Source organism: Brachyistius frenatus, unplaced genomic scaffold, assembly GCF_029030835.1.
Source record: "Brachyistius frenatus isolate BFR_SWC_R1_liver_20210118 unplaced genomic scaffold, ASM2903083v1 Contig_26, whole genome shotgun sequence".
Lineage (NCBI taxonomy): Eukaryota > Metazoa > Chordata > Actinopteri > Embiotocidae > Brachyistius > Brachyistius frenatus.
This window is the reverse complement of record NW_027210625.1, coordinates 4,012,501-4,027,634: the sequence shown is the minus strand read 5'-3', so window position 1 is coordinate 4,027,634 and position 15,134 is coordinate 4,012,501. Positions and strand designations below refer to the sequence as shown.

General features: G+C 43.7%; 1 protein-coding gene across 2 annotated transcripts in view; it reads right to left on the bottom strand.

Moving 5' to 3' along the window:
• Window positions 1-15,134, bottom strand: part of LOC138620813 (zinc finger E-box-binding homeobox 2-like) — an 88,035-nt gene that overhangs the window by 13,742 nt on the left and 59,159 nt on the right. For both annotated transcript variants that reach the window (XM_069698362.1, XM_069698363.1), the window contains exons 3-4: window positions 7,692-7,943; window positions 2,333-2,401 (exon numbers count right to left, since the gene is read on the bottom strand). In XM_069698362.1, coding sequence (XP_069554463.1) covers window positions 2,333-2,401; window positions 7,692-7,943 — 321 coding nt within the window. The remainder of the gene's footprint in view (window positions 1-2,332; window positions 2,402-7,691; window positions 7,944-15,134) is intronic.

Sequence of the window (15,134 nt, the reverse complement as noted above, 5' to 3'; positions counted from 1 at the left end):
GTGGAAATGCGATGAGGAGAGCCACCCTAAAACATTACAGCCGTGCTTTGGGGAGAATACATCTAAATTACCGGGTTTGCTTGTCACGCCATGTCGGCTAAAACAAGAACTGTAACTCAATCTGGCCAGAAGTCAGAGATAAACGTGCTACCACAAGCTTCTGAGGAGCAACGTGTAAAAAAACTTCACTGACCGAATTTACTCGTGACATAAAATCAGATTTAGAGCTTAGGACTGTAAAATAATAAAGAATAACACCCTCATACACATATACATACATATACACACAGTCCTGTCTTAATCAGCAACAGAGCCACGTTTCTTTGTATCAGTTTTCACATATAAGGTCAATCAAGAGGCTGTGGTTTTTGTTGATTCTGTGTTGAACAGATTACCAGGGCCAAACCACAAACCAGCGCAGAAAAGAGAAGAAAAATGAGAGAGGGAGAGGGAGACATGCTTCGCCATAGCTGAGCAGAACGTATCGTAAGCCAGCCAAAGTGCTGAGGCCACACAATGCGTTTTCTCAAATTATTTCCCAGTCCCTTCTCTTCAGGGAAACTCTTAAGCTGCAGTGTGGAGATAGCTGCCTCCAAAAAACAAACCGGAGCTAAAAGAAATCAGCAGCCTTCATTAGTCGAGGGGATGGTCGACTTTCAAAACACATACAAACATCATACACACTGTTTACAACCTGAGGAGATACCGGAGGTTGTTTGGCGATGTCAAACCAAAAACCAAGTGACGTCTCATCAGACTTCATCCCCTGTTAATTAGGCTTTTAGACTGTGAGCCAAGGTGAGGTTTAAAGAGCGATTTGTTAGGCCGTGATGACTTTGCGGGCCAATTTGCAAAAGGTCAAGGTAGTAGATATTTGGATGTCAAAAATGGCACCGAAATGTCATCGGTGCCAATGGATCGCTTTTGATAACTGTGATAGCATAATTCACAGCACTCTCATTAGATGATTCTATGTGGCTAAGCTAATTGTGAGAGGCTGAATGTGTTGATGATTGACTGATGACTGACCTGGGTGCGGCTCAGTGCAATCACTCTCTGGACATAAACCTGAAAACCTTCAGGGTGATTTGATGTTTAACATTCAGTCGGTGCAGCCTACCGAGCTTCTCTATCATTCTGCTTCAGAGTTATTCTGGATGAAAAATATAAATGTAAAATGTTCCTTTAAGGACAAACGACTGACTTTTGTTGCAGCAAAGGAGGAAATCACCTGGATCAAAGTATGCTTTGGCACCAGGACGTGATCAAACTGCTCATGTCTCTAAATGAAATCACATGTGATCTGGTGGCGGGGAGCTTCCACAGCGGTGCCACAGTATTGTTTCCAAAAGTCCTTTAAGCAGTCAAAATGGAAAACATTTGCTGTGCAGGAATTTTCAGAACAGAGAGACGGAGAGAAAGAAAACAGAGACGAGCATAGAGTAATAGTAATTAAAGCTGAAGGGAGGGTTTGAGGCCGGGCTGCGTGGCGTTCTGTGGGGTGACTTTGGTGTACCATAACAGTGTCCGAAGCCAATTGTCAGGGTGGCCAGGATGACATCATGGAAGGGAGGGGCGAGTGGCCACAAATCAGCTTTGGTGGCTTAATGAAAAATGGCAGATTGGGTTCGGTTCCACCAGAAGAAATACTTTTCTAACCGGGAGTGCTGAAAGTAGCATGTGCAATCAAAGGTGATCAAAATTAGAATCCCTTCCGCTGCCTATAAACATGCATAGATTTGCCTCAGTGGTCATTGAGGAAGCACGAGAAGATTTCTTTTTAATTACAGCTCACAATTCACAGATGTTTGTTCGATTCTGTTTTTTAAAAGAATTTGTGGCACCAGAGGGTAGGGACTCTGCTTCACAGCATTATGTGTTAATTAATGCTCTTGGTTCAATGGTTACACATATTATAAGCATCTAAAAACACCAGATTTAGTCCGGTTTGAACCCAGAGACCGGGCTGTAATCCGACCTGCATAGGTTCATTTTAGTTTGCCATTTACCTCTCCTGACTGCCTCTTACTGTTAATTTGACCTCCAAAGACATTTTATAAAAGCAGTCTAAGGAGGAAAACTCGTGTGCAGACATTGCTTTATTTCAAAGGGTTGCCGGCCCTAAAAGAAACCCACGTGAGGCAACGGGCAATTACAGCTTAATAGAACAGAGCCAGTGACATTGGTTTTGCTCACACACACACACACACACACACACACACACACACACACACACACACACACACACACACACACACACACACACACACACACACACACACACACACACACACACACACACACACAAATGAAATATCTTCACTCAACTCACCTGTACCGTTTCCAACTGCCTGCAAAGTGGCATCTGGCCCGAGGGTGTCAAAATCATCTTTTATTTCATCTGCACAGGAACGGAGAGAAAGAGAAAGGGAGGAGGGGGGTGAGTACCTCGATGTACCCGGCAAACCAACAAACGCTAACAATGAGGCCTTTAAGACGAAGGTATGGAGAAAGCAATAAAGGCACCGCTGTGCATCACAGTGCGCCGTGGCTTTGTTCAGCATGCTTAATGAATGCTATCATCTGGGCCAGACAGTGACTTATTTACCTTTAACATGACAACAAGCGGCGGGGGAGGCAAAGAAAGCTTCAATCGCCAAACAGAGCGATTAAATACAACACGGAACACATCCACCTGAGCAATCATAGAGCTCCAGCCAACACGCAGGCTGAGCTTATTACTCCCTGGCTGTGATGCCGCTGCAATCCTCTGCATGCAGGATCACGCTTGTTTTATCATATGTCATTTGGTGGATGCTTTTATCCAAAGCTGCTTGGAATATTGTGAGGGCACACATTTTTGTCATTCGCCACAAGCCCTGGCAGAGAGTTAGTGCCTTGCTCCTGACTAAAAAGAATACAACCCTTAACCACAAATTAAGAGTTTTAGTTGCACAAACATTTCTCAGGGGCAGAGCTGCTCTGCAGGCAGAAATAACCTCATTGGTTGGGGTAAACCTCAGGTGGGTGGAGCCAAAAAAAATGTATGTTCTCAAGTGAGTTATGAGGCCCAACGAAACAGACAACACTGAAAACAGGAGGAAGCTATTATTTCAAAGCCGAACACACAAAATACTGAAGGGGAAAGTGCAGTTTAACCATAAAAAAAAATCCCATTGTAGCTTCAAAATTAACAATGTCATTACAAAACGTTTTTACCAACCACTTTTCAACATTTTATTGGCTTCTACTGACCCAATTTTCCTCCCCCAACCTTGTTAGGCTTTCCAATCTTTCGTTATTCTTTGTATGGTCCTCCATCTTATATTTGAAAATGTAAATTTATCCATCAATATCACAATTTTTTGACATGGTTATTAGGCTCTGAAAATCGGACATTTTGGCTCCACCCACTCAAGGCTGGACTCAACTATTCAGATTATTCCTGCCGTGCCTCCGAGTAATGTTTGAACATCCAACCCTCCAGCGCTGGTTAAAACAGAACAAGTTCTTACTGCCAATCAGGATAATGGCACCCGCTCTGTGCAGACAGGCAGATATTGTCCTGGCACAGGTGAGGCAGCTGTAAATAAACGGTGGATTGACAGGCTCATAAACAAACCCTCCTCTGACAAATTCTTCCCTGCACGGTCGACAGGAGGACACTGACCGGACAATCAGCTTAAGAAGTCCCTCGTCCCTCCTTCCTGCCTCGTCGGTAAAAATTAAATCAAGGTGCTTCCGAGAACATGGGGGCTTTGTATTAAAAAGAAAAGGAACACAAAACCTGCATTGTGTTCCTTGCACGCATCTGTTCTTGCTCTGCTGCTCATGCAAGGACGTTACAAGTGTTGCATTGTGAGGATTTTATTTGTTTTACCAGCTGACAGCAGGATCTGATGTGTCTGACTATCCCTTGGCTTTTCGACCAGGATGAGCGCCTACATTAGAGAAACCTGGCTGAGATAATGCAGGAAAGGTTGTGGGTGTATTGTTGATAATAATGCTATCCTGCTTACATTACTCTACACAAAAGCCAGAAGCAAAAGGAATTTTTATTTTTAGTTGAAAACAATGGAGTTAATAGTTGTGGAATGTGTTCTGAGGCTCGCGATTCAGGGTTTGTTTGAAATTAAAGATCTGGCTTGTGCGGTGAAATGATAAATACCCCTGTCAATGTCTTCAGAGAATAATGACAGACTCCTCTGTCCTAGTTTAACTTTCCCCTTGCGTGGACTTTTTTCCTCCTTTCTTTTTTCCTGTACATTTGATTGCACGTCTGCCAAACAGCATCAAAAACCACAGTCGCAGTATGGGAAAATAAATGGGTTTCAAACAACATAAATTAAGCTGCGACAAAACAAAACATAAAAAAAAAAAAAAAAAAAAAAAAATCCACAGATTAAAATATACCCACAAGCATCAGATATCAGCATGTATGAAAACCTCCCCCCTTTCGTTCTGAACACGGTCAACACTCCCTCATATTTCTGTGTCCTCGTAGGCACAGTGTTTGCTTTGGGTAATCAAATTTGACTGCATACCTTTGGTCTGACGCAAAGGGATGACCAGTGGGATTAACTGGCCCTTCACTCTCCCCTATTTACCTTGGAAAACTTTTGTTATCTGTGGTCTGAAGGGAGGGACAGCTGCTTCCAGTAGGAGGTAGGCTAACACCACATACACCTCTCTGCTTTGGCCTCTGGCACACATACATGCACAGATCCATGCCAGTCCTGAGCTACATTCAACAGGGACAGAGTGTCATTGTGGTGAGTTGGGTGCCTCGTAGCTCTATACTAAGACATGGCACTTATGTTGATGCGTCTTCACACACAGACTTTACAAACTAAATGTCCAATTGCATGGTTTTTATCGCTTAGAAAAGAATCTAAAATGTTCACCGTACAATTTTTCTTTTAAGCAATGTTTAAAAAAGAAAGGAAAGAGGTATTTGATATCCTCTGGATCCATTTGTGCCACAAGTATGTGCCTATTCTTGGTCATGGAAAGCATTTAAGATGAAAGTGTCCACTAAATGGTGGAAAAGTGTGTTTTGTCAGCAGTAAATCACAGAAGACCCGAGGCGGTAAGGTACACACCTCCTTGAAGAGTGATGTTGAGGTCTGAGGGACGACTCGGAGCTCAGGAGGAGTCCAGACTACCTTGGCTTGACCGTAATTCCACCTATTTTTATAGCCGCTCTGATGCTGTTTATTTTGAAAACATTCCTATTTTTATGGCCGGTCACCGCAGTCGCAGCCGCTTTAAAGTTCTGCCTTTGTGCAGTTAGCCTCATTCATCCTGAATCTGTCATGTTTGAGTGAAACAGTTTCAGGATCCCAGAATTAATCAAAATAAGACTGGAAGAAAGGTTTTATAAAGCTGATGCCAATTTGTGTATTTTTAGACTGAGGGTGTCAATCGCAGATATTCTGTGTCCATCCCTTCAAATACAGCCAAAGAATGCAGTTTTCCTCTAAAATATATTCTTGGCAGGATGGACAGGCATCGACAAAAACTTAGTGAAAAATATGGGAAATATTGGATGCAGAAGGTGTTTAAATGACAAATGAATAACTGAAGGCTAAATTTGGCAAAAATGTCACAACAGAAATATTTTTTGTTTTCAAACAATGCATCTTGAGGACGGAGCAAATACACAATCCAGCAAACATGAGGGAACCAGTGCGGGCTGTGATTGCTGCAATGTGAAGTCAGAAATCCTCCTGACGCACGAGAGAAGACTTTAAAAAGGGCAGAGGGAGAACGCAGGTGATTTATTTGAAAATGTCTGTCAGTGATAATGATGTCATGCTTTCCAGCACATCGTGTCCAAGCTCACTGTGGGATTAAGGAATGTCAAGGACAACGCCAGACACAAGACTCCGATTGTGCCCTGGAATCAGAAGAGGCTCTGCGATAAACTCCTCTTTTCTTTTTTTTTTGCCTTCTTTCTAACACGCAGTGGTTATGTCTCAGAAAGTCATCCACACTGTGTTGCTCCACAGCTACAGACAACTCCAAAGCATCACATCGCATGAGTCCTAACAGCGTATGTTTCTGTTTTAGGCGGACGTGCGTCCAGATTTTTGGCGGCTTTCACAACAATTCCCAAACTTGTGAGGACCTCCGATCGGTTACACTCACATTTCCAAGACCTGTGTAAAACCCATGATAGGGGAGTGACGACCAAATCAGTCCGAGTAGGAAGGAGGGAGGGTGCTAACTTATCTCAGGCCTAAGTTATGTGCTGAGGTATCACTGTAGACACTTAGGCACCGCGGAAGAAAAAAAAAAAAGCAGGCTGGGAAACACAGCACCCGCAAGATTGGGAAAGAGACTCCCAAACGCTCTAATGAACTTGACTTGCTCTCCGAAATATGTCAGACACTTTATCACACAAGAAGCATATTATCTGGAAATTGCAACATAGTTGAATTACAGACATTATGGCACCGCAGGTCTTTATCAAATAAACAATTACCGTATGCAATGACAGCTTGTTTATCCTTTATCTTGATTTATTTACCAAACTGTCTTTTCTTTCTTCCATCCCTTAAGGAGCCGATATGAGCTGTTATTTAGGAGACGAGAATGTTGATACCCACTAAGTTTTTTTCATCCCTAATAAATGTGCAATTTTCCCCCATATTAAAATTTAAGGCTGCTGAATGTTCCCCCGTTTTTCGGCACCGTGCACAGCTAGTTCATTAGCAGAAATGAATAGCAAAGCCCTGCTCATTTAAATGGGCTGTCTTACATGACTTCTCGCCATACTCTGTTCCTGTCACATGCTTCCAAGAATCATTGACTCTTATTATACATGTAAATGGCTATCATAAAAATAAAAATTTCATTTAAGATTGTTAATGACTTTTTGCAGCAGTCTGGCTTCCTTTAATGATTATACCCTGCCCCCTAATTAAAAGTATTTATCTTTCAAGCATCCGTGACTGAGGCCCCTGCAATAGGAGTCGCTCAACAAAAGACGACAAGTCAGTCAAATTTGGGAAGGTATCACCTGCCTGGGATTAAGCAGTTTGTTAGGGCGAGGGATTACGTGGCACCAGTCACTGCTGGACATTGCTGAAACACCACAAACACCGATACACCATGAGTGGAAGTCGCCGCTCATGTCTTGCATCTCCTGCAGAACGTGCAGGCTGAAACTCACCTCCTCGCTCTTTTCATTTTCTGCAGCTCACAGCCTTTTTTTTTTTCTGTGAAGTTATACATTACTGTAAATATTTTTTGTTGTTTGGCTCAGAGCAGGACTTTTCTCTAAGCATGAACCAAATGGTCTCCGTCAGTCACAGAGAAACTGTTTATCATGTCTGTCTGCTCAGGGAGCATCACTGGGGCTCCACCGTCAGACCTGGCTCAAGCATTGTTTGCAGAACGCTTCACGGGGTTTGTTTAAGTCTACTCGGGCACCAGATGGGTGGGGTTTACGGCATAAGATGATACCAAGAGTGGCAGGATGTGCACACATTTGCTATAAAGTATCCGAAAGTCAGCTTAGTGTTAATTTTTGTGATTGACAGCTCACCTGAACCCCACACATCTGGTCGAGCAGATAGAACAAAGGCTAGAGGTGGGTTGATGTAGTTATGGAGCCAGATTTATGAGTTAAATGAAAAAATAAGGGTATTTAATGAAACTTCCACCGCTTGATGCGAGACACTCACCAGTACCATCGACCGATGCACTCAGCATGTCATTATCAGGCCAGATGTGCTCCACGCCGCTGTCCCGCATCTCGTCGTCCTCCTCTTCCTTGGTCAGCAGGCCGCGGCTCTCGGTGCGCGGCGAGGCGTCCGGGTTGGTGAGGCTGGCCGGGCTGCCCGTGCCGTTGATCAGGGGGTCTTCCTCGGACACTGGCAGCTTGTCCTCCTCCTCCGTCTCTGAGCCCGTCTCCACCACATTCTCGTAGTTGAGAGCTGAGACAGAAAGAGAGACAAAGGAAGAACACACCTGGTCAGTACAGGAAACTATTGCAGAGAGACTGCAGAGAAATAATAATGTGTATTTGACTGATACCCCTGGCTCTTTGAGATATTTTTATTATTTTGTGTGATACTTTTGTGTGTGTCACTAATGTCAGACCTTGCACGAGTGTCAGCTAAGTGATTAAACAGAAACGACAGAAGAATCTGAAAGGGCATTTCCACTGCTGTGTGACACTGAGGTTTGTCCCCAGATTAAAACGATAGCCCCACATTACTGTTTGGTACAAGGCGTAGGCCCCTTTTTTTTTTTTTTGGTGGGTTACACCCCAATTACAGCATCCGCGACTGGAATCTGTGACTGAACCGCAGCGGTGGGCAGACAGCTGTCGAGGAAATGCGAGCCAAAATAGCCACTAATTTTCAGTCCTGCTCACATGTCTGGGATGCCAACGAGCTGCACCTTTCAGGATGGCTCTGCTCCGCAGCATACCGCTCACGTTTGAGATGCTCCACATAGCACATACGATATTACAAATGTTGTTGCTATGCATACAAAAGGCTTAACCTATAGTAATTTAGATTATTCATTGTATTGTATGCACGTACCCCTCGGATGTCTTCACATTTGCATTGCCAGTGAAGCATGGACATAAATATAAATGTTTCCTAACATATGAACACGGCAGGGCCTTTAGGCCTATTGAGTATATACATTGAGGGAGGTAGGCTGACTGACACACACACACACACACACACACACACACACACACACACACACACACACACACACACACACACACACACACACACACACACACACACACACACACACACTCAAAACTCCAGAGCAACATCAGCAGGGCTCGTCCGCTTCCACAACACCCAGGTCCCAGACATATGCCTGCTTTTCTTAAAATAGACGGCCTGTAAATAAGGGCTGTGAACTCAATCAAAGGTGGCTCTCGTGCAAATTAGTCACCACCATCGGCTGGTTCTCAGCGCATACGCACCACAGCGTAAATCATCACAGAAAAGGACGTCAGAAGACTTATTGGAACGGTGCAGATGGAGTGCAAGGCGAGCCAGAAGCATGGCATCACATGGGGACACACCTCATTGGCAACTTGTACAAGAATGTTCTGTGGTAAGAGCCAATCATGGGAGGACCCCAAGTTTGAGCCACCGTGAACTGAAGAGGTGGAGGCTTTTTTAAACCTGCTTTAGTTGAATTTATGTTTTTGAGCAATAAAAAAATGCTGCAACGAGCCCATAAGTCAGAAAAGCTTCAGTGAGAATCAATAGATTTATATCTGAGCCATTTCAGTGTCTACCAGTAGTATAAAATATGCAGAATGTCTCACATTGTGATCCCAGAAGGACTCGACAATCTTAATTAAGGCAGTTTTTATGCCAAAGATTTAGCCACTGAGGGCTAAAAAGGGTTCCTGCCTCTTGAACTTTCCCAGAATCAAGAGTACCAACCAGACAAAGTTCATGCATGACATTTCTGAAAACATTATACATATCAAAAGATAAGCCTCCCCACATCTCCTCCAAACACGTCTCCGTGCGATTGACTGGTCTGCACTTGCCTTCAGCGAACAACTGCACAACAGGTGCAAATTAAAATGAAAACAGGGCTTTCAAATGTGGGAGGGGAGGCGCGGAGGGGAGGGGAAGAGGGGGGCGGGTAGAGGGGGGTGTCAGGCAGGCAGGCGGGACGGGGGAGGAGAAGGAGGGTGGGAGTGCGGTGACCTGCCTCGAATACCAATCGACGGAGGAAACAAAACCTTTTCAAGAGGTGTGATCACAAGGGTTTAGGCAAGTTCAGACTCAGTAATGCTCCTTGGGGATGACAAAAAAGGCAACCGAGGCTGGAGACCCGGGAGTGGAGAGAGACGTTAAGAATTCCTGGGTGGTCCACATCTACCTTGGTACAACTGATATTATGCCTTTATGTGAAAAGTTATTGATTTAATTTGAAAGAAAAAAATCTTCACCTGCTTAACTTTAATAATCCACACGAATGAATCTCTTCAAAGTTTGTCAAACTTCAAAATCTCTCAACTTAAAAACAACACAAAGGATCATTTAAGAATTCACCTCTCTGAGCCCCGTCACCCCTGAGGTTTTGAACTTTTCTCAGTAACGTCCCATCAGCTCTGTGTCCCCCAACTTCCAGAGGAGGGGGCAGCAGCGCGGGGCTGGTAGAACAAAAGGCCAAGAGGCTTGGGAAGCTATCAACCCGTCGCTGTGAACCTGATCTCTGGATGCAGATTCAATGAGTGCCGAGCAGGGGCCGGCTGAATGAAATTATCCTAGGCTGGACAGGTTTTAAAGGGCCTATTCTTCCCCAATAAAAGGAGCGAGGGAGCTTCTTTTTGTTTAGCAACACATCCACCGCAGCAACGTACACCGTTCTGACTTCAACACTCCCACATAAGGAATGAGGGAACGCAGCATTGTGGACCTTTTGCACAACAAACTTTTCAGGGCACAAATGAGAACACAGGACTTCAAAGTAAATCCTGCAGGAGCAAAGAGGAGCTTTCGTTTTATTTTTGTCACCAATTTGAACCATTTTCTGTCTCCTGCTGTTTTTTTCTCATCTCTGGTGATGTCTTGTCCTCAAGTTTCTGAACAAATTTAAGCATGGGGGCGTTGAACTGTCTCTGAGAGCTACAGTAGATGCAATCTTCTCCGAACGTCAGCTGTCTCCTCCGCATTCAACGTATACCTCCAAGAAGGCAAAATGACAGTGGGGTGCTCGTCAAGTCAAACGCGTAGTATTAACGTCAAGAAAGCTGCCATTGTTGAGGTGCCACTGCTGACAAGAGCCTCTCCCTCTGCGAGCATGAAGCATCTATTGGTATTGTGTCACCCAACAAAGTAATTCTAACCTACTAATATTTCGCAGGCAGTTATTTCGTCCCCCCCCGAACCTCACTCTTAATCAGCCTTTTGTGCTGCTGAGGAGAGAGAAAGACAAAGAAAAGATAATGTTTACTTCTCAAATGCCTCCCCTCTTCTCTCCTTTTCTTACCTTAAGTGTCGTTCTTGACAAAAGCAATTACGGATGACGTTTTCCAAACTGTTGCTACCTGTTTGAGATTGCTTTCTTCTCCCTTCTCTTTTATTTCTCGCACCGTTTAAGGTAAATAAAGAGAGCCTCTTTGACTTGAGTTTTGCAGATAATTAAAATGACACATGTAACAGCGCAATTCTTGTTTAATATCAGGTTTTAAACTATCTGACATAACCCTTTCACAGGCCTGGCATTATTCTGTCACTCACAAAAAAGTAAAGAGTGAAGAGTAATATTGTATATTGATTAGGATGGTTAGGAGCATCAGCAGTGACAGCCTGAGAGAATCAGAGAGCACGGCAGAAAGACTTATTAAAAGCTCATCATTTCTTCGATAAAGATAAATAAAGAAGAAAAAAAAAACAATGGCACAGGCAATACTTCAGCTCTGACAGTTCTACAGATACTGAGAAGCCAGTGGAATTAATTTAATGTCGGGAAACAAACTCCAAATCTAAAATGATTGTATTTACAAAGCGTCAGGTTTGACAGTGAACGAATAGCTCCAGTGATCAAAAACGCTTTTAATGTTGGAGACATAATCGACTGCTGCAAAAGCCAGAGATAACTCACTTTGCGTGCGCTTTTGACAACAGTTGTCGGACCATATGCTGCATTCAAAGACGCCCGACGTCATGCATCTGTTTGTCAAAAAACTTTGTATGTATGGTATGTCCGCACGGAATTTATTTCAAGCTGAGAATCCATAACACAAAATAAAAGGTCAGAAAATGAGCCTATGTTAACATTTACCCAAAAGTCATTTTATACATGATGGTGGCTTTATTTTGTGAAACGTCCGAGTTCATGCAAACTACATATCTATGCACTTATTTTAATATAGAAAAAAAACTTGTTTTAGGCTTCTTAAACAGCAGACGTCTGATTGCAGCTGCTATAAAGCCACAAAACAGCAGTGGATGGCATCAAGAAGATATACTTAAAACTGAAGTGAATGGATTTAAAAATGTTTTTGCATATTTCAAAATAAAACACTACCCTTCCCCGCTTTTAAACCCATGTTCAGGGCTGTTACACCTGCATTCTGCAAGGGAAACCATTTCACACCTTTAATAGGTATAATCACATTTATTTAACAATCCCAAAGTAGTCGTCCAGCGCCCACAGGAGGCTGCATTAGAAGCCCTTCCTGCTCGAGTCTCAGAGCTGGAGAAACATCTCTTACTGTTCGACAGGCCAACGGTGGAGGTGATCGCTGCGGGGAGAATGACTAACACCCACGTTCGCGCTCTTACGCTAACCCCGGCTGACTTTTTAGTCAAGTGTCGAGGCTTAGCTCCAGGTGACACGCTCGGCCTCCTACGCCGATAATGAGCCAGGACATTCTCCCTATTGGACGATAACTGCTCGCGCTCGCTCCCTGTCTCATGAATGTGAGCCAAGCGGATCACCTGGATGGCTGCGAGGGAGATGGGGAAGCAGGAGCGCACTGTTAGTCAGTGTGTGTGTGTGTTTGTGTGTGTGTGTGTGTGTGTGTGTGGGAGGGCATTAAGGTGGAAGCGAGGTCGCTGCCTTGTGGCTACGGCCAGTGGTAGTGGATTCTCATGATGACCTTTTGTCTGCCATTGTTCCTGTCTGCAACAGTTTAAGCACTTCCCCGGGCAAGTCTTACTCTTGTCTGATGGAAACCTCACACCTACGGCAAGACAGTTTTTCAGTTAAGTTACCTCATTTTTACATTAGCAACTAATTTTTGTTTTTGTTTTACATAGTTTCAGAAGGCCTTGATGGGATGCTTTTCTCTGTTTTATCGCTTATTATTGGTTGTGATATTAGTTTTTGTCTGCCCAATTTTTAATCTCCCTTTCCTATTTTTAGTACAGTAACAACAATCAAATAGTGAATAAATATATGACTTAAACTTGTTTTAATCATAATGACAGCTGTTTTCTTTCTCAGAATAGAAAATGAAGCCAAAACGGTCTGATGGTTGAATTAAAGTGGAAATCTCTAAAGTAAAGCTGAATATTTCTTATTTTCTAAATGCTTCACCTGACTAAACTGGAAGACTTTTACAGATGATATGACTTCTGATTTTAAGATAATATATCTTCAAGTAATGATTTTCCTTCAAACACCACACTAAAGCCATGTAAGAGTGAGCTCAAACCCAAGTCACACCAGACAAAAGAATGGCAGACATGTTTGGATATTTTGTGCTATCTTGTCTCAGTATAATGGTGTGATCGAGCACAAGGGGCAAATCAGGGCCAAGTCGGTGAAAGGACAGTGGCAGAGGGCAAACAAAAGCTCTGAAAAGAGACAGAGAGAGAGTGAGGGGTGAGGGCCAGAGAGGGGAGGGGGGCGACTTGGGAGAGACGATGAATGGTGAAAACTCAGTGAAGTGTAAACGCAACCTGGGAGTGTGTGTTCGCGTCTGTCTGGGCAGTGCGAGTGTGTGTCTATAGAGACGGGCGGGGGGGGGGGGGGGGGGGGGGTGTCGCTGAAAAGTGAAGAGAGTACCAGAGTGTTTGACGGATATAAGTTGTTGAGGACACTTTTTTGCAATTAAAGTGTTGACGAGGAGACACTTTTAACTTCTGTTAAAACTTTGCTTTAAATTAAGAGCAAATGACAAAGAAAATAAGTGGCTGTCAAAGCATTATCGTGGTGAGAAGTCAGATAATTAACGGTAATGAGTCAAGGAACCGCTCACCAACAAATATGTAGTCTGAGATAAATCATAACAAGGCTCTATAAAATCTAAAAACAGAGTAGTGATCAGCGTTTTGCAGGAAATATTCTTACTAAACATAATAGAAAGACTATCATGAATCTGAACAGGATAAAAGCAAAGTCGACTTACAAAAAACAGGCAAATATAGCAATATTTTAAAGCAACAAAATCGGCAAATTTCAGGAATTTTGTTCTTGTTCCGTTTCAGATGCAGTTTCACTATTAAAACAAGTAATTATTGGTGACCACATGACACTAGACCTTCAATTTTATATGTTAACATATATATTGCTCTCATTAAATCAGCAGTGACACGGTGGAAAAAATAAAAGATTGTTTGGTTAATTAGAGACATATATTAGTAGGCACAGGTTATAAATTTTAATGTGCATAACCAAGTGGCCTTCACATCGAGCAAACGGAAAAAATAAGGTTTGATATCTAAAAAGATTCAACGCAGCGTAAACGAGATAGAGAAAGATTTGGGATTGTTTGGGGAAACTTCTAGCACTGCTGGGTTTTGTCCACGATGAGACCCTCGCAGCAGCTCAGACTCTAATTCAATTAAAGACCCATTTATTTGCAGAGGAGGCCGGAGCAACAGGCTGGGGAGGGAGAGGGAGGCAGAGAAAGCTTCAAGGTTTGCTCAACAGCTCAGAGGTCCCACCTTTGCCGGTCCTGCATGGATTCACCATCTGTGCACCCCCCCCCCTCCCCTCCTCTCCCCCTCCCCCAGTTCACACATGTTCCTGCCTCCAACAAATGTTCGAAGTAAACCTCCCCCCTCCTCCCCCGCCCCTCCACCACCTCCTCCTCCTCGTCACACAAGCCAAAGAAGAAGAATAAAAAAGACACACAAAAGCTTCCCCTGGCTGCCCTCAGGACTCCCAGGCCAGGAGAGTGGGAGGGAGAATTCAGAGAAGAAGAACAGAGGAGGGAAAGGTTGGTAGGGAAAAGGAGGAAGGGGGGAGGAACTGTGTGTGTGCAGTGTGTTACACAATATATATTTTTTATTCCAGCTCAGGTGAGCTTCCCCTTGCCTCCTGATGTTACCCTGACACACGTCAAGCATGGGAAAGAGGGGGGGGGAAACGGTTAAAATTAGAAAATTTAATTTATTTGATAATTTCCCAGAATAATTAGAGTTAATATGGGTTAATTAATATGCAAATCTCTCAGCAGATGTTCGGTAGCGAGGCTGCGCACGGCTGAGGAAAAACAGCCCCCTTCTACTTTCTCCTGCCTGGTTTTGGCTGTCAGTTATTGGGCCGTAATTACTGTAACTAACCAAATACACACACACACACACACACACACACACACACACACACACACACACACACACACACACACACACACACACACACACACACACACACACACACACACACACACACAC